Below are 27,511 nucleotides of genomic sequence, written 5' to 3'. Positions count from 1 at the left end.
GAAAGTGTGTTAAAAGATAGAGTACAACTTATCGAAATCCGTATCATGTCACATGGAATCAATCAGTGTTTCAACCGTGGAAAGACGTCAGTAGCCTAAATCAGCTTTGAAACAATGTCATGTAATGTCACATTTACCTCAGAAAAACCATATCCAGTGACCATAAACTCGTCAGTCAGCGTTAAAAATTAACTCTAGAGAGGAACTTTATTATAAAAAATAAATAAAAGTGTAATTTAAGAGTATGTATACAGATCAGTTAATTTTTACCTTCAATATCATAGTAGGCTAATGAAGCCAACTGACTCCCATAGTTCACAGCTTTAGTTAAGAGATTTGTTTTCCTTTAGAAAATTTGCCATGTATTGTACCTGATACACTGTAAAAAATTTGGAGTAGGAATTACTTGAAAAAAGCTTGCTAATTTTTTTCACTCAGAAAATGCTAGTAAATTTACAACGTTTGCCAAGTAAAACCTAAACATATTTATCAGTAGCTTTAATTAGAAATCTTTAAGTTAAATTTACTTGGAATATGTAATTAAGTAAACTTTACTTAACCTAGTTAAGTGAAAGTAACAAAGATAATAAGTCATTTAACTTGGCTAGTAAAAGGTCGATTAACATCAATTCAGTTGAAATTTCCTTTGCATTACATTTCACTCAAACAATAATATTGAATTATACCAATCATTTATAGTATGTGCTTTACTTAGATTATCTAAGTAATTTATACTACATCATGTCAGATATTAAGTCTCATGTAAATGCAAATACAGTACCTCAATACTTGGTAGACAATACACAATGACGGTAACATTTGATGGATTATTTTTGTGTTTGAATGTGTCATTTTGAGCAGAAAATTTACTTGAAATGTCACAAAATGGCAAATTACTAATCCTGAAAACAAAAGCAATGATAAAACAGTGTAAATACAGCTGGAAAACAGTGAAAAATGAACCTCATTAATTATTCAAGGTCCAGTGCATGATGGGAACCCCAGTATCAGAAAAGTTGAGTAATTTTTACTTAATTTTATTGAGTAGATATGTACGCTTTCATTTCTACTCGCTTGAATTAAGTACTGATATGGAATTTACTTAGTTTTTTTAATTATTGCCTGGACTAACTTTTTCATGTAAATTACATTGGTTTTTTTCAGTAGTATTTACTTAACCAAAAAATCATTTTTTACAGTGTATCCAAAATAATCAATATTGAATCGAATTGAATTGTGAAATTTGTGTCAATACCCAGCCCTATTACTGTATATGCAATCAAATCTCAGTTTAAAAGAAACATTTATGAGGTTACATATTACGTGTATGCATTCACTGTAACAGTATTTTCAACATAAATTAAATAAATCTTTACAATTTTTCAATAAAACCTGCTTTGTTTGAGTTTTTATTGTAATTTGTATTGTTTTTATTATTTTTTCATTGTAAACCGCTGTTACAAATTAACTGTGGTCAAACTCTGGTGCCAATAAAACTCAAAGAAAACTGGTTTCTGACCTTGTAACAAAAGCTTATAGTATAGTATAGCCATATAATGTGACAATATGGGTTATAATGTTCAATCACATTCAAGACTAGTGTTGTTTTATAATTAATATTATCATTATTTATATATTTCATATTATAGCCTATTTTATAATTAAAATAAAGCTTAATTTCAGTTTGTTTAGTTATTTTGTTATGAGCTTTTGTCGATTTTATTCAGGTGGGTTTTTCCATTCAATTTAGCCTTTATTTTTATTTCATTTTTAGTAATTGATTAGCTTATCAAAAAAAAAATATTATAAAAAACATTTATTTTCAAGTTTTTCCATCTAATATATATATTTTATTTCATCTTTATTTTAACTACCCAAAGTAATTACATTTTTAGTTTTAGTTGAGAATAACAACACTTGCCAAGGGTTTAGAGTTTGTGTCTACACACACACACACACAGGTTTTTAAACAGAAATGGAGTAAAAAAAAAAAAAAGAAAAAAAGTGACAACTAGCCCCAGTGTCCCCTACACCGTGGTTCCAGAAGGTCATTTAAAATGTCTTACTTAAAAAGTCACTGCATAGATTAAAAAAAAAACAAAACAATAACACACTAATGTCTGAGAACCACAAATGTGTCTTTATTTTGTTTAAATGAAAAGTAGCCAAACGCTTTTATTTTAAGTTGAATAAGCGTCACTCAGGATCCCACAATTTACCCATTCAGGCAGCCTGTGTGCACTTGTATGTCCTTAAACGCTCGTTTTTTGCCGTCGACAGTTTATAAAAATGTATTTCTGGGTTTTTTAGTTTGTTTGCTGTACACCTTGTCACATAGCATCTTTTAGACACTGTTTTGTTTTTGTTATAAGCCATAAATGACAAGGCAGCCAGCTTATCGCAATGCAAATCAAGACGGTTGGATTGTCACTAGAGGTGTCACAACACACTGAGACATGTTCTGCGACTCGGTGTCAGTCAGGTGTCATGTCAGTGTATGTGACATGTAGTTGACACATGCCAATGAAGATCGGATGTGCCAATATGCATAGTGACATGTGTCAAGTGATTTCGACGCCAGGAAAATACAAAAAGCAAATCTGCCTGTGAACGCTTTATAAAAAGACAATGTAGGAAGGTCTAAATCCGGGTGATCACTTATATCAAAAATTATAGATATTGCCATATTGTCCAGCCCTAAAACTTTTATAGTTTGCAGTCTTTATTTAAAAAACATAAAATTAGGCAAAATATAAGATGGTCAATATTTAATTGATGATTTGTCAATACAATATATAACAATACAATATATAGGGTATGATTTTACCCCAAAAGTCAACATATTGACACAAAATGACAACTGCGTTTCTCTGCCTGGAGTCATTATTTCTGTGAATTGCAGCGATTCTTCTCTTTGCTGTAGCTTTCGACAGTCTGTATCAATATATCCCAGATTTCTGTCAAATCTATTTGTACAGTCAATCTCAAAGCTCTTTCCCATTTTAGATGTGTTGTGTGTTTTTCGCGGCATTCACGCTGAAAACCAATGCTACTACTTAGTCTTTTGCCACTCAGTGGGCGTAACCGCAGTCACTCCGGCCGACAGTGACGTCACACACATCTCCTCTCATTCCCTCCTCTCATAGTTGAGTAACCCGAGACATTTTACAGGGGACAATGGGACATACCGGTTTGAATAAAACATTACACTTAATATCTAAGCATCCAACGGGTTTGTGTTAGAAATGTGGACAGAGTGAAACTGTAGAACATGTGATTATTAATTGTAATGGGTATGATGAAGAAAGAGAAGTGCTGAGAGAAGAATTATGGAAGAATGAAGGGAAAGAGTTAACATTAAAGAACTCAGATATAGGAAGTAATATGGTTAATGTGTTGTTTCAGTTTTTGAATAATACTGGTTTAATGAAGAGAATGTAGGATTAATATGTATTTAGGCTTATAGAGAGAGGTAGAAGATGTGGATAGTGTGAGCAGTAATGCACTGTTAAGTGCGGTTGCCAATAAAACAAAAAAGAAGAAGAAGACATTTTACAGGCTGGATTTGGTTTAGAGGATGGGGTGCCCAATCCTGCTCCTGCCGATAGACTGTCCTGGGGTGCGTTTCCTGAAAGCATCGCTAGCCAACTATGATCGCTAGTTCCGTCGTTATCATCATAGTTCAACGATTTGGTGTTTACCGAGACCATCGTTCCAACGAACGTTCGCAAACAGCATTGCAAACTTGTGTGGTTGGTAACGGCAGGGTTAGAATCATAGTTTCTAGTTTACATGAGATGTAGACTGAAAAAATCCGTATCTTTAGCAAAATAAGCAATCTGACATTCAATACAACCCGTGTTATTTATTTAGAATACATAATACATACAAACGTAATTTTCGTATTTTAGTTTGTCAAGAGATTTAATGCACCGTTTTTGAAGACTGCGCATGTGCGAACGTGCTTTACCATGTAAGAACGAGTCAAATATTGAGTCTGGTAATAAAGCAAAATAACTGAGAAAATTTTTAAATGGTCTTCAGATGCCATGTCTGTAACTTATATGACAAAATCTAGCGTTAATTCGATCTCAAACAGATTAATTAAAATAAGTTATTAGTCCACCACGTGCGAGACGTCATAAACCAACGTGGTTGAACAATACTTTGCGACATACGGTTAGTTGATTTCGCCAACGATGCATCGTACTATGGTAGTTAAGCATCGAGCTATATTGTACGGGAAACGCACCCCTGCACAGTTCATCTCCAACCCTAATCAAACACACTTGAAGCAACCAATTAAGGTCTTCGGGATCACTTGAAAATTGAAGGCAGGTGTGTTTGATTAGGGTTGGAGATGAACTGTGCAGGGGTGCGTTTCCCGAAAGCATCGTTGGCCAACTATGGTCGCAAGTTCATCGCAATGTCCATTGAACTCTATTGGTAACGACGGAACTTGCGACCATAGTTGGCCAACGATGCTTTCGGGCACCCCAGAGGCAGTGTTGCCAACTATTTTCAAAGGAAAGTAGCTAACGCCTCCCCTTAAAGTCGCTAAATGTCGCTAGATGACATCATACGTCAATTAGCATATTCATGACGTCATCGCGGCGTACTTGCGTTCTGCCTGCCTAATGTTTTTTCTCATTAAAATCATGCTCACATACTGTATTTTAGTATAACATAATAATATAATATAGCCAGGGGCGGATTGGCAATCGGGAATACCGGGAACAATCCCGAACGGCCGGTCCATTTCAGGCCGAACCGGCCGGTGGGCAAAACATTTTTTTCAAATGATTAGCTACCGTACCGGCCTGGCCGGCCGCTCAGCGGCAGCGGAACGCTGTGTGTCTGTGTGTGTGTTTCAGACCGGGCCAGACCAATACTTCCAATCTTGAGGGGGGATATGAGCGGCCCCTCCCAACTTGGACTGATCCTCGTTTTTCCTGACATCCGATTGGCTCAAAGGCGCGGGCGCCGATCAAAGGAGTTTACTTTTGGTTAGGTTTGGGTTTGTGTGAATACAACAGAGACAGACGGTAAGAATGGCGAAAAGAAGGAAAGAAGAGAAAGAAATGGGTGGGGCCGAAAAAATACGAATGGAAAAAGAAAAAATTACTGTCATTGGATTAATATTAGGCTATAACTATTATTATGTAGTAGGTGTAATTAGGGATGGGAAACGAGAACCGGTTCTTCTTCAGAACCGGCGCCCAGTGAATCGATTCCTTGGAACCGTTAGCATGCCTGCTTAACGATTCCGCTTATCGGTTCCGCTCGTTCAAATGTGACACGACGTCACACACGTGCTGCGTTGTTTTGGTTCAGAACGTAGCAAACACTATGAGCAAACATGGCATCGAGGCAGAAGCGCTCTGACCGCGTCCTAACTACATGCGACGCGACGGCGCGACACGCGATAAAAAGTATCATTTTCCATGTTAATCAAAGTTTAACCAGCCGCGACACGCGACGATTCTATTTTAAACGGATCCTATTTTACTGCGACGTCACGCTGGAACAACAATCTCAAAGTGTGGCAATGATAATATCAGGTACTATTTTTGTGCTTTATTTAATGTTAAAAGAGTGTATAATGTGACTGAATATCATTTAGTGCTCCCAGCTTTGTAGCTGTAAAAACAACAATGGATAAGTCACATCAGATCTTGAAATTAAACAAATGGAAACAAAAACGTTCAAAATGTGAAGAAAACCCGTGTATTATTTGACAAAGATTGTTTTAGTAACTCAATAGCCTAATCCAAATGAGCACTGTTAATATTCCAAAAGACACAAGCTCTTCCTAAACTGTTTTCAGTCTGTGTTTTTAGTTTTTATAGCACATAAATGGCAGTTTTATTTATTTTTTTGTCCGGACCAATGAATGTGAAAATTGTTAATTTCCTAATCCTAAAGCACTCTTCTTGATAATCTTTCAAGGCACACAGGTTGAGAAACACTGCCCTAGGCTATAGGTCCCTGGACTTTACTTTGAGAAGTAGCTCACCTACTTTTAGGTTTGTTCTGAGGTTGCTACACATAATTTGTGTATACTCTGTGCTGTGTCTTCTGATCAGATATTAAAGCGAGTTAATACAAACAAATTTGTACTTATTCCCTCACCCAATTAGAATCGATAAGAGAATCGATAAGGAATCGGATCGATAAGCAATATCGATAATGGAATCGGAATCGTTAAATTCTTATCAATTCCCATCCCTAGGTGTAATGTAAATAGACACTGTAACTAAAAGAGGTTTGAATTTTTCTTTGTTTAATTTGCACACTGAATATGGTTTGGAGCTTTTAATTTTGAACTTTCAAAGTGCACCAGATTGATGAATTTAACATTAAAATGCACAAAATTTTCTCACGGGGGGGCATGCCCCCAAACCCCCCTAGAAGGACCAAGGTCCACCCATCACAGTTTTACCAAAAATCCTGTAAGAAACACTTGTATTGCTATGCCAATGCAGATTACAGCTTGTTTTAGTATTCAACACTGAAGTATAGTTGGACCGTGTTAATAAATATCACATTTTTACTTATTTCATCTGTTAACTCTCACTCGTTCCTATACTCACTCATTACATGGCATTAGTGGTTTTAATGAATAGGAGTTGGTATGCATATAATTAAGGGCGTGCAAAGAAGGGTGGTGTTTATGATCATATAGTGGGCCGGTCTGGGCCAAAATGCCCGGGCCGATTTTTTGTCCCAGTCCAGCCCTGAATATAGCCGAATATCCAATAAAGCTGTTCTAATTTACTATATTTTTTTGTCAGACGAGTAGCTATTGAATGACTATTTTTTATATGTGTAAAATTATCTGAATTGAGAGAGTTCGGGAACTGGGTGAAGTTGTGAACTAAAGCACTGTTAAAGTGAGTATGCAAGTGATAAGCACAAGAAAAGAAAGGAAAATAAAATGGTCAAACTAAATTCTTTAAATATAAAACAAAGTAATAAGTCCGTGAAACAACACTGCTCATTCACGTCTGTAAGCTGCCGTGCTGCTGCTCCTCTCTCAGCCATTCACTGAACAGGGTAGACGCAGAGAGAGGTGTGTGACGGCAGGGAGAAAGCAAAACTCGCGCTCGCAGGACTGTGCTGGCAACATTTAGAGGTTACTGAGGTTTGTCCAAAAAGTAGCTAGATTTGTCGCTAGTCGCTTTTTTGAAAAAATGTCGCTAAGGGGGTCTGAAAAGTCGCTAAAAATAGCGACAAAGGCGCTAAGTTGGCAACACTGCCCAGAGGGTGGGCTCTTCAGGACGAGAATGAAACATGTGACTCACTCAGCAGATCATACTTTCACTTCTGGGGAAACTTGGGGATTTTTACATTACACTTCTGTGTAATGATGAAAATGATGCAAATTTTGCTTTATATTTTGCTTTTACTTTCTAGCTTGTGAAAATGGAGTCTTTGACTGCAGCAAACACACAGTTCTCCCTCAACCTGTTCAAGAAGATCAGCGGAGGAAACGCATCAGGAAATGTGTTCTTCTCTCCTGTCAGCATCTCCTCGGCTCTGGCCATGGTGTCGCTCGGTGCAAGAGGAAACACTGCAGATCAGATGATTAAGGTGATCTTACACAATATACTTTTAAAAGAGGGTGACGAGAGAGAAGACAGACAGAGGGAGCAGGAAGTGACTCAAGCCTTTGCATGCATTCCAGATTTTAAAGGGGTCATGAACTGTTTTGTTTTTTTTTGTTTTATAATGTTTGCTGGGGTGCACTTATGTTGTTAATAGGATTTTTACATAAAAAAATTGTCATCATTTATATATAAAAGGCATTTTTTCTACCCCTTTTTCTTCTTCCTCTTGTTAATGGCCGCTCACTCAATAGGAGTATTATCGCCACATACTGTATATCTTACATGGGTATCTGTAATCTGTATTTTTTGTTTGTTTAATGCCCCACCCACCCTCTGCTGGCACTGTATGTTTAGCTCCAGCTTACAATCTTTCCCCTCAACTTCCAGGATGGGCAGAAGCATCATGATTCCCATACATTATCTAATCCTGTATTCTTTAAAAAGGTTAAAACAGCACTATATGACTGAGTGAGAATCTCTCAAACTGTGATATTTACTGGTCGTTGATCATCATATTTGTTACATTTAAAAAATACAGGCTCTACTGTTTCTAAAACATCACATTCATCACACATACCATTTTCATTCCGATTTTATTTGTTGCTATTTTGACGGTTAGAATATAACCGTGAGACCGACGGTTATAGTCGAACACCGTCATTAGATCTTTATAACCGCCAAAACCGTGTTATTAAAATATTTTTTACAAACATTTTTTATCATAGAGAATGTTTAAACACTAATTAAAAACAATTGTTAACAGTCTGTGTCATTAATGGTCTACGTCGTTTCCAACTGTATTTGATTCTTTGCCAAGTACCAACGCAAGTTTTGTTTTGTAAATCGTCAGACATAATTTTTACCACTTCATTAAGTTTTTCTTTAGAAAGCCTTTCTTTAAAGCAAATTTCGTTTTGTACAAATTGTATCTTCATTTTAATAAATGTTTCATCAACCAATTGCATGTATTTAATAAATAAAAAGCAAATGACAATATAATAACCGTGACATGGAGGCTCCGATGCGCCGCGTTCACTTGCATTGCATTGTGAACTAGAGCGCATCTCGTTGTAAATGAATGAAACTCAGCGTAGGCCTATGCCTCATACATTAGCATTAAATATCTTTGCTGCATCTTTCTAGAACAGACAAGGGCTTTCTTGCGGCTCGCATCACCAGAGCATTGCATCGCCCATAGACCGCAAAACAATCAGCGGATGGCGGGCGGGTGCGGCTTTGAAATTTGGTCAAAAAACTTTGGTGCGGATGATGAGTTTTGTGATGTGGTTGCGGACGAAATAATACCCCATCCGCGTATCTCTATCGATAACAACATTGAACACTACACAAATATATATTTTTTTTTAATTTAGACGATCAAATAGCTAATCAGTGTCTGCTCGTTTATTCAAACTAAGTTCCCCCCCCCCCCCCCCCGGTTATGTTACGAACCGTCACATTTGACTCGCGTCATAACCGTCATCACCAATTCTGAAACTGGCACACCCCTATTTGTTGCAAGCGTTGACTTCAATCCTGTGCTTTTTCCTTCCCTGATTTTAGCCTCTGATTTGAACGCTGTGTTTGAAGGGGCGTGTCTGCTGTGAGACTTCATTGTAAACTCCCACAGCTGAGTATTACATGTGGGACTCTATCGTAAACGTTTAGCACGTTTTTACTATTACAGCTCTCGAGCTTAACTAATCATGTTGTTTGTTGCTATTATATTTAGATAGCCTATATAGCCAGAGATGGCAAAAGTGCACACATCCTTCACTAAAGCAGAAGTACAGATACTCATGTTTATGCTTTAATGCAAAGAACTTACAAATCTAATTTTGTTAGCTAATGAATGTATCCAGGCTGAACAACCACCATGTAATACACAAGCAGAGAAAAGACTAAGCTGATGAAAAAAAACTATGTGCCGTCCCCTAAGGCCACATCATAGATTGTAGGGTGATTCTGCCTCTTGTCTTTGGATGCTTTAAAAATGACAAAATTGAGGCGAGTTATACTGTAAATTCTATTTAAGTACAAACAGAAAGAAAATTATAATGCAAGCATAATTTACACTTCACCTGGTTTCACAGCATATGGAAACTATCTGACTAAACCTGTTTCAGATGACCGCTTAATACTGGAGAAATTAACAGCAGAGTACACATTTCCATAGTAAAAAAAGAAAGTATTTCTTTAAATCAGTACATGCTCAAATTGGCGACATTACATGGAAACAGACACAGGCCTATTCACTGGCCTAAAGAATTTGTCCTAAAGACTGAATATTTTAATGTGTGTGCCATCAGCACCAGCAACATGTGGCAACATCCCTTATACAAACACTGAGAAATAAAATTTTAGGGAAAAATCCTTAGCCGCTCCTAAATCTGAACCCCTGCGACTCGCTTTTAAAAACTGGGCTTTAACTGTCATAGACAACCTTTAAGTGCTTTCATAAATTCAACGGCGAATATAGGTTCGCACAATTTGTTGCGCATTCGCCAGGAATCCTTTTTAATGCAGACAATTACATAATCTCTCTCATATATGGCCGTGCATGATCAGGAATGTCTCTATTCTCAGTCATGTCGACATCGCTAACTCCCTCTGTCTCATCCATAACGTTAGCTATTCATCTTGTTGTCTTCTGCTTTGCTCCGTGGGAGCTTATAGCCTACGTCTGTGGTGCGTGATAGTCAAGAGTATTATACACCAATGGAGGAGTCATGTTTTCTGTTGAAAAAGGCGCGCAATGACAAGAAATAGTATTGATCATGCCAGCAAATACAGATTAGAATTAAAGTAATGAGCCAGGTTTGAAAATATAAGTAGAAAATACAGACATTTGTGTAAAAAATGTGAGTGAAAGTAAAAAGTTGTCAGAAAAATAGTGAAATAAACTGATACCAGAAAAATCTACTTAAGTAACACAGTATTTGTACTTCATTACTTCCCATTTCTGTATATAGCATTTACATTTTATATATGTAAAAATGCTTTCACTAACGGGAAATTGTTTCCTGAACGAGATCTAATCTGTGGCTGCGTCTGAATCACAAACTGTCTGAGTATGTACTACATTTGAATTTGAATTTATTTTGTGGGCATTAAAAAGTGTGTTATATGAAGTATGAATGTGTATTATGAATGTAAACCGGACGTACTACATCCACCATGTTGATACTGTCATGTGACCAACCAGCATCTTTTGGCCATTCATAAATCCTCTCCCGTGGCCTCATGGGATAGTAAAGTGTCCATCGAATGCGCACTTCAGAACCTTGGAAGTAGTAGTAGGTCATCCGGGGACTTTTCGCTTACTGTGTTTCAAATACAGTGCATACTAATCCAGATTCAAAACACTTCTGTTTAGCTGTGCATTTACTGAATGAGCACTGTGCCACTGTTTGTCCGACTATTTGTACAGTATTTTATTTTATTTTTAAGTCAATTTATTCTACTAACCCGAACCCTAACACCTAACCATAACCTGACAGTCTACTGACAGTCTACTACTGTATACTAATACTCTAATGAGAGTTAGTTGACATGTAGTTGCAAAGTTACTTATAGTTAGTAGAATATCTAAAGTGGACTATCAAAATAAAGTGGAACCAATTATTCTTATTTCTTTTGATTTATTTTATTTTCTTCTATGTAAAGCACTTTGAATTACCATTGTGTATGAAATGTGCTATATAAATAAACTTGCCTTGCTTTACTCTTTTGGCGTAGGGAAGTATTCGATTCTGGACGCACCACATGTAAACTGAGTTCCAGGCATGGCATAAACAGTAAAGTGCCAGCAATTAATCACTCTTTCCACTCATTAATTATCAAAGGCCTGAGGGCCAAAATCAACAAAGAATGTGTTTGACATCATCAGTTCTTCATTGTCTTTTCTAGTACATTTGAAAATATTCTAATGAGCATTTGAGAAGTGCATTCACAATATGTTAAAGTTATCTTTATTAACTCTACCATATCAATGCTGTGTAGGTCCTGGGCTTTAACAATGAACCACCAATGATGCAGCAAACCCAGAATCCTCAGACTCCTGCTGAACTCAAGGTTTCGTATGAATATTTACATCAAACACTAACCCAGTTAACAGGGAACGTTCTCAGAACTTTAGCAAACATTCTGTCAAGGTTCTGTTGCATGAACAGCTGTATTTACTGTAGAGATGCATGTATCCTTTGGGTTCGTCTGATTCAACTGATTAAATCTGATATTGTTGATGCAAACAGAAATGTCCAGAGGAAAAACCTGAAGACCAAATTCATTCCAGCTTCAGCAAGTTCATGAGTGATCTGAACAAACCAGGAGTCCCGTATGAGTTGAGTCTCGCCAACCGCCTCTACGGAGAGCAATCCTACCAGTTTGTTGAGGTCAGACTCGGTTTATTCACTGGAGGTTCTGGAAATGTTCTCAACTATAATATCACTTCCACCTCAATCGGTTTGCTGTATTACAGAAATTCCTCGATGACGCAAAAAGCTACTATGAAGCCGGACTGGAGAAGGTGGACTTCATTAACCAATCAGAGGCTGCTCGTCTCAACATCAACCAATGGGTGGAGACAAAAACACAAGGTGAAATCCAACATAAACTTATTCTAAATTTGAAACTTATTTTACACTCTTACAAAAGTTGTTTTATGTTTTTTGAAGCACTTTAATTTCAGCGAAAATGTCTTTTCAAGTGCCATGTTTGGCTTCATGGGTTCTTGAGTTGAGATAAATGATAAAAATATCAAACCAACCAGTTCAAATCACTGCTCAAAGTGAACAATGTCCATTTGTATTTTAGAGAAGATCAAGGACTTGATGCCACAGGGAGCCATCGATGGGATGACGAAACTGGTTTTGGTGAACGCCATCTACTTCAAGGGAAACTGGAAGGACAAATTCCCAAAGGAAGACACCAGAGATGGGCAGTTTAAGCTGAACAAGGTGAGATTTCATGCTCTTTTTTTTATATTATTTTACTAATATTGTTAACAGTCATGATGAAATCTGAGGGGTTATAATGTGTTTCCATTGATGCTTGGCAGAATCAAACTAAACCAGTGAAGATGATGCATCAAAAGGAGGACTTTCCTCTGGCCTTCATCCCAGAGATCAACAGTCAGGTTCTGGAGCTGCCGTATGTCGGGAATAATCTCAGTATGTTGATCATCCTTCCTAACGAGATGGAAGACGACACCACTGGCCTTCAGAAGGTGATTTAAATGCTTAAAGAACAAGTTCGGCATTTTACACTTAAAGCCCTGTTTTCAGACCGTTTCTGATGAAATAGAACGGTTAAGATTGAAATTTGGACACATGCTGCTGGCCTGAGAATTTTTGGTTTCTGTGGTAGCATCCCCCCACCTCCACAATGGCTGCATGGGTGCACTGGAACAATACTTCCTAAAACGCATTAAACTTTCGTTTACAAAGATGTGGTCAGGGGTGTTCACTGATATGCTCACACAAAAATCGCTGCAAAAGATGCTTTCCAACAGGTTTTATTGTAGTTTTTGTCCAACTCCATTGACTTGTATTGGATGTGCTGTGAGGTACGGTATTACTCCGCTACCAACTGGGCTGGAGTGTCTATTATTCAAGCTCTCAACGGAAGAAAAGGGGTGCTACCACAGAAACCGAAAATTCTCAGGCCAGCAGCATGTGTCCAAATTTCAATCTTAACCGTTCTATTTCATCAGAAACGATCTGAAAACAGGGCTTTAAGTGTAAAATACCGAACTTGTCCTTTTAATCAGCCAGCCGTGACCAGTCAGATGTTTACTTGTGGAGCAGTTTTTTTTATTTGGACTATTTTAACTATTCATCTGACATGTCTCTCTCATTATCCAGCTTGAAAAGGCACTGACCTACGAGAAGCTCATGGAATGGACCAAACCAGAAGTCATGCGTCAACAAGAGGTTGATGTGTCTCTGCCCAGATTCAAGATGGAGGAAACCTACGACATGAAGAGTCTTCTGATCAGCATGGGAATGGAGGATGTTTTCGACCCGCAGAGGGTGAATCTTTCAGGCATGTCCTCCAACAACGACCTGGTGGTGTCGAAGGTGATCCATAAAGCCTTTGTTGAAGTCAATGAGGAAGGAACCGAAGCGGCTGCAGCCACCGGCGTCGCCGTAATGGCATGTTGTTATACCTTCCCGCAGGTCTTCAACGCAGACCATCCTTTCCTTTTCTTCATCCGACACAATCCAACCAAGAGCATTTTGTTTTACGGACGCTTCTGCTCTCCATGAGTGAGTCCTGCTGCATGAGACGCTTCCAGATAGTTTAGGTGATGATCTGGTTAAAATGAGTAGAGGAGACTCAAGACAACTACTACAAATCAAAACAGTTTAAGAAAATTGTATATGTGCCAACAGATCTTTTGCAGTTTACAGGAGAAAGACTTTATCTTATCAGGGCTGTTGCCGCTCTCTCTTATTCTGGTCTTTGATTTTGAAATTTTAGCTGATGATCAATAAAATGCAGCTCATATCTGTTGCTTTCGTGACGTGCACTCCATTAAATCTGCATATAGCGCGGGAATTGAAGATTGGATTTAAATCCGTTTCACAAAAACACATTTATGTGATCAGGTGTAAATGGATCGTTTTGATAAATCAGATAGCTATCCGATCTGAGAAAACGCATGAAGTGGCCAGGTGTAAACAGGCCCATGAAGGAGTGATTGACTGGTCGCGGCATTGTGTGTAAAAAAAAAAAATGCTTCGGCCAAATGTCTGATGTCGGGTTACACAAAGCAAACCATCTACACAATTTAGTTTTCTTATTACCGACAATTTAGTCGTAATAATAATTTTGGCATAAGGCTTATTAGCGTTAGGCTATAGACTGAAATGTCTGATTTACGCACTGTTACAACAGTCTTTTTTTATTTTTTTATTTTACAGTGACATTTGAGTTCATGATTTTAATGCTGTTTTTTTTTTTGTGGCAGACTAAAGACTAATGACAAACTGTTGATCTTTGAATAAATTTTATGTTTGGTTCAGGTTTGAAATTCATTATCTTTTATTATGTAGTTTAATATCATAGTAGGACCCCAAAACCTCCAAAACAATCCAAATAGATTCCAGGAAAAATCCGGAAGAACAGGCAACAGGCTTAAAACCATGGAATAATCAAAGAAGCGCTCAGAAATGCAGTTGTGACACATACAAGACTTAGCAATGAATGACGGAATAAATCAGGCTTATATAGATGGAGTTAACAAGGTTACACAGTTGACAGCATCAGGGATAATGAGTCCAAGAGAGCTCTAGGAAACATGTGTTTATGATTGAAGAAATTAAATGCATTGCAGTTGTCCTGAGTCTCATTCAGGCTGTGGGTTTGGACGGGTCTCTTCATGCTACTGTACATGTAATCAAATCTATCAGTTTACAGAATCATTTATGAGGCTACATATTAGGTGTATGCATTCACTGTAAAAGTATATTCAGCATGAATGAAATAAATATTTACAATTCTTCAATAAAACCTGATTTTGAGTCATTTTTAACTGTAAACCGCTGTGACAAATTAACTAATCAAACTCTGGTGCCAATGAAACTCAAAGAAAACTGGTTTCTGAAAAGAGTGTTGAGGGGAAACATGGAAAGAGAGGAAATTAATCTACCATTTTAATTGGTAAAATAAGTTTATTTTTATGAATGTAACATCAGGGTGTATATGTTGTTATTTATATATGTATATATATATATTAATCAAAAAATGTATAAAAACTTATTTCTGGGGTTTTTAGCTTGTTTGCTGTACACCTTGTCACATAGCATCTTTTAGACATTGTTTTGTTTTTGTTATAAGTCATAAATGACAAGGATGCAGCCAGCTTCTCGCAATGCAAATCAAGACGGTTGGTCAAAAGTCAATAGTTTTTGTCGACATTTAGAAAAAAAAAAAGAAAAAAAAATTGCAAAAGTTTTGCGCAAATCTGTAATGGAAACGCGCATGCAAACACATGCCACTACCACTGGCACATGCAATGAAGATCGAATGTGCCAATACGCATGACGTGCCATTGGATTCTGTACGTCATGTTAAAACTGCTACTGGAGATTTCGACGGCAGAAAAATACAAAAAGCAAATTTGACTGTGAACGCTTTATATAAAGACAATATAGGAAGGTCTAAATCTGGGTGATCACTTATATCAATATTACATATATCATCCAGCCCTAAAACTTTTATAGTTTGCAGTGTTTATTTAAAAACATAAAATTATGCAAAATATAAGATGGAAAATATTTAATTGATGATTTGTCAATACAATATATAACAATACAATATATAGGGTATGATTTTACCCCAAAAGTCAACATATTGACACAAAATGACAACTGCACATCCACGTTTCTCTGCCTGGAGTCGCTATTTCTGTGAATTGCAGCTATTCATTTGCTTCTCTTTGCTGTAGCTTTGTCGGGCATTTCCCATTTCTTTTGGGCCTAATTACCAGCTCAAGCGCCCGGGCGGACTAGACAATATACCCAAAACAAACAAACCAAAAAAATCAAATACAACAAGAGCAACAAATGGGCTCCATAGAGCTGAAAATACAAACATTAAAATAAAATCAATTCATACCTGTCTCCAAGATCCAAACAAATTCACATGCGAACCTCTCGCATACGAACACCATGAGTGTTGATTTATTTTCCGCTGGCCAGAAACAAACGCACCTACTATTTTCGTTCCTACCCCTGATATTTATACTTGGCTAACCACACCCCCTTGATTCATAACTTTACTGCCTTGATATCACCCGCTACATTCCACCCCCTCAAAATGCATCGACGACCCGACGATGTAAAAAAACAGACTACAATTCAATCTTCTTCCACTACCGATCTTGGCAAATGATAGGGATTAGAATGTTGACCTGCTGTCCTTCTGGAGGATCTCCGAGGACCTCCCTCTATTAACTGAGGGCCCCTTTCCATTTTAGTCACGTGACCTTGATCCTCCACTACTGACGACCCTAAATGTTTAAAGGGAGGGCCCAAATGTTCAGAGGGAGGGCCAACATCTTCAGGAGACTCAAATTGCACCATTCCCAAAGGATAAAATTCTACCCCATCGTCGTCTGTTGCAACTTTCCCTTGTTTCTGCGTACCAGCCCTAGGAATATCATCAACTGCAACTGTGGCCATTGGCACACTTCTAAGCTCAGTTCTATATACCTGTCGCATTGGGCCATCTTGATCTACTGGAATAATCGAGTAAGGAGCCCCCCATTCTTTAGGCTGTCGCACTACCCTGTACAAAGTAGAGTCCCACATGTCCTGAATCTTGTTACAACCCCTCACTGAATGATTACGTGTATAAACAAGAGCACCTTCTCAAATACCCATATCTGTTACTTTGGGCTCATAACTTTGATCTCTTAGCTGCCTCCTAGACTCCAGCCGCCACCTCACATGATCATAGGCCCCTTCCAATAGCTCCTGGTGCTCTTTCACCCATTCTTCCACAGAACATTCTCCTACCTCTTCCGCCTCAGCACCCAATACAAAATCAATAGGTAGCCGAGGCTCTCGACCAAACATCAGATAATATGAAGACCTACCAGTTGACTGATGAACTGAAGTATTATAAGCATAAACTGACTGGGAGAGGTACCATGGCCAACGCCTCTTCTGGTCAGGGGGTAAAGTACGCAACAGATCATGCAGTGTACGGTTAAACCGTTCATACTGACCGTTGCCCTGTGGATGATATGGTGTTGTGCGGCTTTTTTGAACATTATAAACCTTACAGAGCTGCTGTATCAGAGTACTTTCAAAACTTCTGCCCTGATCTGAATGTATCCTACTAGGGGGTCCAAACAAACAATATACAAACAAACAAAAAAGAAAAGAAAACTAGTCCGCCCCAAGGGCCTTTCCCATTTCTTTTGGGCCCAATTACCAGCTCAAGCGCCCGGGCGGACTAAACAATATACCCAAAACAAACAAACAAACAAACAAACAAACCAAAAAAATCAAATACAACAAGAGCAATTAAAATACCTTTATTATTCATATTAAAACAATCACCCCATGTTAAGACAATTTAATACTTTAAATCAACTCATACCTGTCTCCAAGATCCAAACAAATTTACATGCGAACCTCTCGCATACGAACACCAACGAGTGCTGATATATTTCCGCTGGCCAGAAACAAACGCACCTACTATTTTCGTTCCCACCCCTGATATTTATACTCGGCTAACCACACCCCCTTGATTCATAACTTTACTGCCTTGATATCACCCGCTACAATAAAAATACGCAATGAAGGAGACACGACTACTATCGAGGCTAATGCTTACCGGTGTTCATACACATCATTTGTGATATGACAAAGAACAAGGAAACAAGTGTTTAAAGAGCATTGAAAGACACACACTGTTGTGTTTTTGTGTGAAAGAAAAAACTGTCTCTGAAAATAAAAGTGCTGTCAGTAATAATTTCTTATATGTGTTTTTTCGCATACCACTATGACTGGTGCCCCTGGGTGTCATGACTCATGTCAATGTCAGTGTGTCGCGATGATACACAGCAACTGACATTATTGGCATGTGCCAGTGGATAGTGGCATGTGTCACTGACATTATTGGCATGTGCCAGTGCTATCCACTGGCACATGCCAATAATGTCAGTTGCTGTGCATCATCGCGACACACTGACATAAAGTGGACACATGCTGGAACAAATGGGTAGATTGTGGAGATGTGGGATCCTGAGTGACGCTTATTCAACTAAACAAAACAAAAAATAAAGACGCATTTGTGGTTCTCAGACATTAGTGTTTTTTTGTTTTTGTTTTTTTGAATCTATGCAGTGACTTAAGTAAGATATTTTAAATTACCTTCTGGAACCACGGTGTAGAGGACACTGGGGCTAGTTGTCACACCTTTATTTTTTTTACTCCAGTGTGTGTGTGTGTGTGTGTGTGTGTGTGTGTGTGTGTGTGTAGACACAAACTCTAAACTCTTGACGTGTTGTTATCCTCAACTAAAACAAAAAATTACTTTGGGTAGTTAAAATAAAGATGAAATAAAATATAAATATTAGATGGAAAATTTTAAAAATAAGAAATGTTTATTAATACATTTATTTTGATAAGCTAATCAAGTACTAAAAATGAAATAAAAATGAAGGCTAACTTGAATGGAAAAACCCACCTGAATAAAATCAACAAAAGCTCATAACAAAATAACTCAACTTAAACTAAAATTAAGCTTTATTTTACATGAAATGCAGTTCAATTGCAACAACAATCTAAAGTATTCCCGAACTTCATTAAAATTCCTAAGTTTATCAGCAACTTTTTTACAGTATTATGAAACAGAATTCTCTTAATGGTAAAAATATATTATTTTAGTCAATACATTTATATATATATATATATATATATATATATATATATATATATATATATATATATATATATATATATATATATATATATATATATATATATATATATATATATATATATATATATATATATATATATATATATATAACAACATATACACCCTGATGTTACATTCATAAAAATAAACTTATTTTACTAATTAAAATGGTATTTTATTTCCTCTCTTTCCAAGTTTTTTCCCCTCAACACTCTTTTCAGAAACCGGTTTTCTTTGAGCTTCATTGGCACCAGAGTTTGACCACAGTTAATTTGTCACAGCGGTTTACAGTTAAAAAGGACTCAAAATCAGGTTTTATTGAAGAATTGTAAATATTTATTTCATTGAGGTTGAATATACTGTTAAAGTGAATGCATACACATAATATGTAGCCAAATGATACTTTGGATTACCCTTTAATAAATTACTGCCTTTGGATCCTTAGCCTTTGCGTATCCGAGCAGTTTGTAACATTTATCATTGATATACTATTATAGTTTTTGGTAATATTTTCAATTAGATTTCCTTTTTATTATAGGCTATTTTGTTTTCATTTTAAAGTTTTCGTAATTTTGTTGTGTACATTGACATTTGTAATTATTTGAGTACTTCAACCTAAACCAACTATATATATATATATATATATATATATATATATATTTTTTTTTTTTTTCAAGTAACTTTTATGATTTTAGTTAATGATAATAAGCCTGATCTAAAATGATTAGGAATTAATGTATTTCAAATAATTGTAATGCAGGTTCCACTTAACCTAGTAGGATTAATTTTTGTTTGAAGCAAATCATTTTTGTAAAATTTTATATTATTAATTAAATAAGTCTTTCTCCTGTAAATTGCAAAAGATCTGTTGGCACATATACATTTTTCTTAAACTGTTTTGATTTGTAGTAGTTGTCTCGAGTCTCCTCTATTCATTTTAACCAGATTATCACCTAAACTAGCTGGAAGCGTCTCATGCAGCAGGACTCACTCATGGAGAGCAGAAGCGTCCGTAAAACAAAATGCTCTTGGTTGGATTGTGTCGGATGAAGAAAAGGAAAGGATGGTCTGCGTTGAAGACCTGTGGGATCATCAAACAGTCCATCATTATGACGCCAGTGGCTGCAGCCGCTTCGGTTCCTTCCTCGTTGACTTCAACAAAGGCTTTATGGATCACCTTCGACATCACCAGGTCGTTGTTGGAGGACATGCCTGAAAGATTCACCTTATTCTCATCAAAAACATCCTCCATTCCCATGCTGATCAGAAGACTCTTCATGTCGTAGGTTTCCTCCATCTTGAATCTGGGCAGAGACACTTCAACCTCTTCTTGACCCATGACTTCTGGTTTGGTCCATTCCATGAGCTTCTCGTAGGTCAGTGCCTTTTCAAGCTGGATAATTAGAGAGACATGTCAGATGAATAGTTGAAATGGTCAAAATGAAAACTGCTTCACAAGTAAACATCTGACTGGTCACGGCTGGCTAATTAAGCATTCAAATCACCTTCTGAAGGCCAGTGGTGTCGTCTTCCATCTCGTTAGGAAGGATGATCAACATACTGAGATTCTTCCCGTCATACGGCAGCTCCAGAACCTGACTGTTGATCTCTGGGATGAAGGTTAGAGGAAAGTACTTCTCTTGATACATCATCTTCACTGGTTTAGTTTGATTCTGCCAAACATCAATGGAAACACATTATAACCTTTCATATTTCATCATGACTGTTACAAATATTAGTAGAATAATATACAAAAGAGCATGAAATCTCACCTTGTTCAGCTTAAACTGCCCATCTCTGGTGGCTTTCTTTGGGAATTTCTTCTCCCAGTTTCCCTTGAAGTAGATGGCGTTCACCAAAACCAGTTTCGTCATCTCATCGATGGCTCCCTGTGGCACCAAGTCCTTGATCTTCTCTAAAATACAAATGGACATTGTTCACTTTGAGCAGTGATTTGAACTGGTTGGTTTGATATTGTTACTATAAAGCTCAACTCAAGAACCCATGAAGCCAAACATGGCCCTTGAAAAGACATTTTCGCTGAATCTAAAGTGCTGCAAAAACATGAAATAACTTTTATTTGTAAGAGTGTAGAATAAGTTTCAAATTGAGAATAAGTTTATGCTGGATTTCACCTTGTGTTTTTTTCTCCACCCATTGGTTGATGTTGACACGAGCAGCCTCTGATTGGTTCTTGAAGTCCACCTTCTCCAGTCCGGCATCATAGTAGCTTTTTGCGTCATCAAGGAATTTCTGTAATACAGCAAACCGATTGAGGTGGAAGTGATATTAGAGTTGAGAACATTTCCAGAACATCCAGTGAATAAACCGAGTCTTACCTCAACAAACTGGTAGGATTGCTCTCCGTAGAGGCGGTTGGCGAGACTCAACTCATACGGGACTCCTGGTTTGTTCAGATCACTCATGAACTTGCTGAAGCTGGAATGAATTTGGTCCTCAGGTTTTTCCTCTGGACATTTCTGTTTGCATCAACAATTTCAGATTTAATCAGTTGAATCAGACGAACCCAAAGGATACATGCATCTCTACAGTAAATACAGCTGTTCATGCAACAGAACCTTGACAGAATGTTAGCTAAAGTTCTGAGAACGTTCCCTGTTAACTGGGTTAGTGTTTGATGTAAATATTCATACGAAACCTTGAGTTCAGCAGGAGTCTGAGGATTCTGGGTTTGCTGCATCATTGGTGGTTCATTGTTAAAGCCCAGGACCTACACAGCATTGATATGGTAGAGTTAATAAAGATAACTTCAACATATATTGAGAATGCACAACTCAAATGCTCATTAGAATAGTTTAGAATGTACTAGAAAAGACAATGAAGAACTGATGATGTCAAACACATTCTTTGTTGATTTTGGCCCTCAGGCCTTTGATAATTAAATGAGTGGAAAGAGTGATTAATTGCTGGCACTTTACTGTTTATGCCATGCCTGGAACTCAGTTTACATGTGGTGCGTCCAGAATCGAATACTTCCCTACGCCAAAAGAGTAAAGCAAGGCAAGTTTATTTATATAGCACATTTCATACACAATGGTATTTCAAAGTGGTTTACATAGAAGAAAAAATAAAAAAATAAGAATAATTAAAACAGTTTTTAATTAAAAAAAATGTAATAAAATACAGTACAAATAGTCGGACGAACAGTGGCACAGTGCTCATTCAGTAAATGCACAGCTAAACAGAAGTGTTTTGAGTCTGGATTAGTATGCACTGTATTTGAAACACAGTAAGTGGAAAGTACCCGGATGACCTACTACTACTTCCAAGGTTCTGAAGTGCGCATTCGATGGACACTTTACTATCCCATGAGGCCACGGGAGAGGATTTATGAATGGCAGTGAAGCGACGCAACTGATGCTGGTTGGTCACGTGACAGTAACAACATGGTGGATGTAGTACGTCCGGATTACATTCATAATACACATTCATACTTCATATAACACACTTTTTAATGCCCGCAAAGAAAATTCAAATTCAAATGTAGTACATACTCAGACAGTTTGTGATTCAGACGCAGCTACAGATTAGATCTCGTTCAGGAAACAATTTCCCGTTAGTGAAAGCATTTTTACATATATAAAATGTAAATGCTATATACAGATATGGGAAGTAATGAAGTACAAATACTGTGTTACTTTACTTAAGTAGATTTTTCTGGTATCAGTTTACTTCACTATTTATTTTTCTGACAACTTTTTACTTTCACTCACATTTTTTACACAAATGTCTGTATTTTCTACTTATATTTTCAAACCTGGCTCATTACTTGAATTATAATCTGTATTTGCTGACATGATCAATACTATTTCTTGTCATTACGCGCCTTTTTCAACAGAAAACATGACTCCCCCATTGGTGTATAAATCTCTTGACTATCACGCACCACAGACGTAGGCTATAAGCTCCCACGGAGCAAGGCAGAAGACAACAAGAAGAATGATTAACGTTATGGATGAGACAGAGGGAGTTAGCGATGTCGACATGACTGAGACATTCCTGATCACGCACGGCCATATATGAGGGAGATGTTCGAAATTGTCTGTGATAAAAAGGATTCCTGGCGAATGCGCTACAAATTGTGTGAACCCAAAAAGCACAAAATGCTGGCTTTCAAGAATTCGCCGTTGAATTTAAGGAAGCACTTAAAGGTTGTCTATGACAGATAATGCCCAGATTTTGAAGCGATTTGCAGGGGTTCAGATTTAGGAGCGGCTAAGGATTTTTCCCTAAAATTGTATTTCTCAGTGTATAAGGGATGTTGCTGGTGCTGATGGCACACACATTAATATTCAGTCTTTAGGACAAATTGTTTAGGCCAGTGAATAGTCCATGTCACCAGGTGAAGTGTAAATTATGCTTGCATTATAATTTTCTTTCTGTTTGTACTTAAATAGAATTTACAGTATAACTCGCCTCAATTTTGTCATTTTTAAAGCTTGTAAAGACAAGAGGCAGAATCACCCTACAATCTATGATGTGGCCTAGGGGATGGCAAATAGTTTTTTTTTTTTTCAGCTTACTCTTTTCTCTGCTTGTGTATTACATGGTGGCTGTTCAGCCTGGATACATTCATTTGCTAACAAAATTTGAAATGCAAGTTATTTTGTATTAAAGCATCAATAGGATGTGAGGTCCAGTTACCAGCGCAACACTAAAACAGGTAGTAGTAGCCATTACTAGCCATACTTTTTTACTTTACTTTGTGTGAAAGGTTTGAGTCCTTGAGTCTTTTTAAACATGAGTATCTGTGCTTTAGTGAAGGATGTGTGCACTTTTGCCATATCTGGCTATTGTAGGATTACACATTTAATAATATGTTTAAGATCTGCTGATCCTGCTTCCTTACATAACATCACATGAAAAACTAAGGTGAACTACACTGTATTGGGCATTCAAGGTGAACATGATGGCATCAATTTACTGATTAGATTCAAAATAGTTTCTATTGAAGGGGTTTTGTTAGGGTTTTGTTATCTTCCTACTGAGAGTCAAACTATGTGTGAAATGAATGTTTACATAGTCTTAGTTTTTGTGACCATGTGATGTTTATACAATTTGGGGGGTACCATTATCTTCAGTCGGGGGTAATTGCCTCAATTGTCTTTAGATGATTAGATTTAGTGGTCATCTCTAAGGCCAGGTCAACACTTTCAAAGAATGTCAGCACCTTTAAGGACAGCCCACTGAATGCCTATAAGATACCATGTAAAGTTCCCTTAGTTAGACTTGATGACTGCAGCTACGACAGCTCGTGTCCTCAATAAAGAATCCTGCTGAAGAAACAACCAAGTCTCCTGGTCTTCGCTTCTGAGTTTCCAACACTATATAGGCTATCTAAATATAATATCAACAAACAACATGATTAATTAACCTTGAGAGCTGTAATAGTAAAAACGTGCTAAACGTTTACGATAGAGTCCCACATGTAATACTCAGCTGTGGGCGTTTACACTGAAGTCTCACAGCAGACACGCCCCTTCAAACACAGTTCAAATCAGAGGCTAAAATCAGGATAGGAAAAAGCACAGGATTCAACTCGACACTTGCAACAAATAATGGGGAAGCATGAAAATGGTATGTGTGATGAATGTGATGTTTTAGAAACAGTAGAGCATGCATTTTTTAAATGTAACAAATATGATGATCAGCAACCAGTAAATCTCACGGTTTGAGAGATTCTCAGTCATATAAGGCTGTTTTAACCTTTTTTAAAGAATACAGGATTAGAGCATAGGATATAATGTATGGGAATCGTGATGCTTCTGCCCATCCTGGAAGTTGAGGGGAAAGAGTGAAAGCTGGAGGAGCTGAACATACAGCGCCAGCAGAGGGTGGGGCATTAAACAAACAAAAAATACAGATTACAGATACCCAGTAAGTGGCGATAATACTCCTATTGAGTGAACGACCATTAACAAGAGGAAGAAGACGAAAAAATGCCTTTTATATATAAATGATGACAATTTTTTTATGTTAAAATCTTATTAACATCATAAGTGCACCCCAGCAAACATTATAAACAATAAAACAAAACAGTTCATGACCAATTTAAAATCGGGAATGCATGCAAAGGCTTGCGTCACTCGCTGGTCCCTCTGTCTCAGTCTACTCTCTCGTCACCCTCTTTTAAAAGTATATTGTGTGAGACCACCACCACCTTAATCATCTGATCTGCTGTGTTTCCTCTTGCACCGAGCGACACCATGGCCAGAGCCAAGGAGAAGCTGACAGGAGAGAAGAACACATTTCCTGATGCGTTTCCTCCGCTGATCTCCTTGAACAGGTTGAGGGAGAACTGTGTGTTTGCTGCAGTCAAAGACTCCATTTTCACAAGCTAGAAAGTAAGAGAGAGAGATATGATCAGAATAACAATGTGAAAGTCCCAAAAAGAGCATTGCTCAGTTAAGTTTCATTTCCTGTGAAAACAACATCACATGCTTGTCTAAGAAAAAATAAATCCATGCATTATCTTTCATATGAAAGTACAGTACTAGAACAGCAGTTTTTGCATCATTTTCATCATTACACATATAGAAGTGTAATGTAAAAAAAATATGTTCTATTCAAGCACTAACGTTACCTAGAGTTTTTTTTTAGCAGGAACAATGTTTTCCCACGTGTCAGAGGTGAAAGAATGATCTGCTGAGTCACTAAGTTTAATTCTTATAACATTAGGCTTGTTTGAGATGAGCAAAATCAGCGTGAGATGCGCTGGGTATTACGGATCAACTGGGATAATGTTAACTGGGGACGAGCGCGTGCACGCAGATAGTTTTACTTGAATTTTCAGCAGATGTTAGACGGCTACAGATTCGTCACATCCATTTTTCAACGATCCATGATTAAAAACGTATGTTTCACCAGTTGTATACACACTTGTATGCATAATAAAGCGATTTGTTTTTGAAGTGCATACTCCTGCGTATTTGACGCAATTTCAAAGAAGTTTAACATACTTTAGTGTCAAACTCAGAAACCACGCCTATGGGTCATTCTACAGAAACGTCCACTTTTGGTATGGCAAGATGTCTTAAAATTGATTTCTTTTTCTAACATTTAAACTTACACCACATTATTAAATTACCCTTTGACTTTATGAATACACATAAATTACAGCTTAATGATTTTTTGTACATTTATTTAAAGACCGCATGTACCATTTTTGTCACTGGTGTTACCTTACTTCTTTGGCAAAATTAAAGGTTTTTATGAAATATTATTTCAATTTTTTTTTCAGCACATGTAGACAGTGTTAGCGAAAAATAATAATAACACAACAAATAAGGAGATTATGTTTTATTTATTTTAATCAGGTTTGTTAAAAGTGTGCTTGAATGAGGTTAGTTCATTTGCACTACCATCTATTTGCTATAACAATGAAAATATTTGAAAACCAGTTAAAATCAAGTTAAAATCAAGTAATGATGCAATCCTTTAAATCTTAACTTTTGAGTGTAGCAGAATAAAATGGATGTAACATTATTACTATGTCACATGTGACATTGCATTTAATGTGAGAGAAAAAAAGACAGTAACACCAGTGACACAATAAAGTTTATCTATAAATGGAAGTCACTGGTGTTACTGGTGTTACCCATAAGAAAGGTGACACCAGTGACAGTAACACCAGTGACAATTTTCATGAAAAATTAATTTTACAAAATGGCTGCTGCAAGGTAACAAACCACATGTTGTCAATCATGGTATACTAACTAAATTAAGTAGTTTAATCCATTTGTATTCTAGTTTTTTTTACAATTAGCCTACCTAACAGTAAAGTAGGTCATACCAGTGACTTCAACTAAAAGCTTCATATGAAATCACGAGATAAATGAGAAGATTTCTGCTAACTGAGAAGAGACAGTGGATTTACCATGGGCTTTTCTCCATAGATATTCAGGAAATTGGAAGAAGGAAGTCAAGTGATGTCATCATTGTGATTTTTATTTCAAAATAAGAGATTTTTGTTTTACGGTAACACCAGTGACACAACTCCAGGGGACCACTACTTTCATTATAAATTTTATAATATTTATTCTGCATTTTTTTATATATATCATTAACATAATATATTTGATAGTTATGTATACATTATTGTATTTTAAATGGTGTAAAAAATCTGTTATTGACCTCAAAGTAAAGCATTTTCCCTCTGTACATGACTGTGAGGACGAGCACTTCTGTGGTGCTTGAAATTCTATATAATTAATAAAAATCAAATATTGCCACATTGATGGCTCAAGAGGGTGTAATTGTTCAAATAACATATTGTTTTATTTTAAAATGTAAAGAAATTGTAACCCTAAAGTGTTTTTTTAAGTGTAATATTTCTGTAAAGGCTAGGGACAGAAAAATGGACATTTTCATAGAATGACCCCTATATGTTAACATGGGGTATTCGGTTTCATTTCATTGGATGAACAGACTTTATCAGCGCA

General features: G+C 37.0%; 2 protein-coding genes across 8 annotated transcripts; one reads left to right on the top strand and one right to left on the bottom strand.

The window, feature by feature from the left end:
- Positions 1–3,403: 3,403 nt before the first annotated feature.
- LOC308704924 (leukocyte elastase inhibitor-like) lies at positions 3,404–15,118 on the top strand. Of its 5 annotated transcripts, XM_081389612.1 has the most exons (9): positions 4,359–4,379; positions 7,247–7,295; positions 7,417–7,593; positions 11,613–11,684; positions 11,864–12,004; positions 12,091–12,208; positions 12,426–12,568; positions 12,670–12,837; positions 13,475–15,118. In XM_081389612.1, exons 2-9 carry the CDS (start codon positions 7,287–7,289, stop codon positions 13,877–13,879), a joined length of 1,233 nt encoding a protein of 410 aa, XP_081245738.1. In that variant the 5' UTR covers positions 4,359–4,379; positions 7,247–7,286; the 3' UTR covers positions 13,880–15,118. The 5 variants fall into 5 exon arrangements, with proteins under 5 accessions (XP_081245737.1, XP_081245738.1, XP_081245739.1 ...); XM_081389611.1 differs by lacking the exons at positions 4,359–4,379; positions 7,247–7,295 and adding an exon at positions 3,404–3,619; XM_081389613.1 differs by lacking the exons at positions 4,359–4,379; positions 7,247–7,295 and adding an exon at positions 4,966–5,045.
- Positions 15,119–19,722: 4,604 nt separating this feature from the next.
- On the bottom strand, positions 19,723–26,956 carry LOC308704926 (leukocyte elastase inhibitor-like). 3 transcript variants are annotated; one of them, XM_081389617.1, is made up of 8 exons: positions 26,947–26,956; positions 25,231–25,407; positions 21,709–21,780; positions 21,389–21,529; positions 21,185–21,302; positions 20,822–20,964; positions 20,555–20,722; positions 19,723–20,442 (listed from the first exon to the last, which is right to left on the bottom strand). In XM_081389617.1, exons 1-8 carry the CDS (start codon positions 26,947–26,949, stop codon positions 20,041–20,043), a joined length of 1,224 nt encoding a protein of 407 aa, XP_081245743.1. In that variant the 5' UTR covers positions 26,950–26,956; the 3' UTR covers positions 19,723–20,040. The 3 variants fall into 3 exon arrangements, with proteins under 3 accessions (XP_081245743.1, XP_081245744.1, XP_081245745.1); XM_081389618.1 differs by lacking the exon at positions 26,947–26,956 and adding an exon at positions 25,654–25,819; XM_081389619.1 differs by lacking the exons at positions 25,231–25,407; positions 26,947–26,956 and adding an exon at positions 21,989–22,337.
- Positions 26,957–27,511: the final 555 nt, after the last annotated feature.

Source organism: Scardinius erythrophthalmus (assembly GCF_964197995.2).
Source record: "Scardinius erythrophthalmus genome assembly, chromosome: 16".
NCBI classification, from domain to species: Eukaryota; Metazoa; Chordata; class Actinopteri; order Cypriniformes; family Leuciscidae; genus Scardinius; species Scardinius erythrophthalmus.
This window is presented reverse-complemented; position numbering and strand designations above follow the sequence as displayed.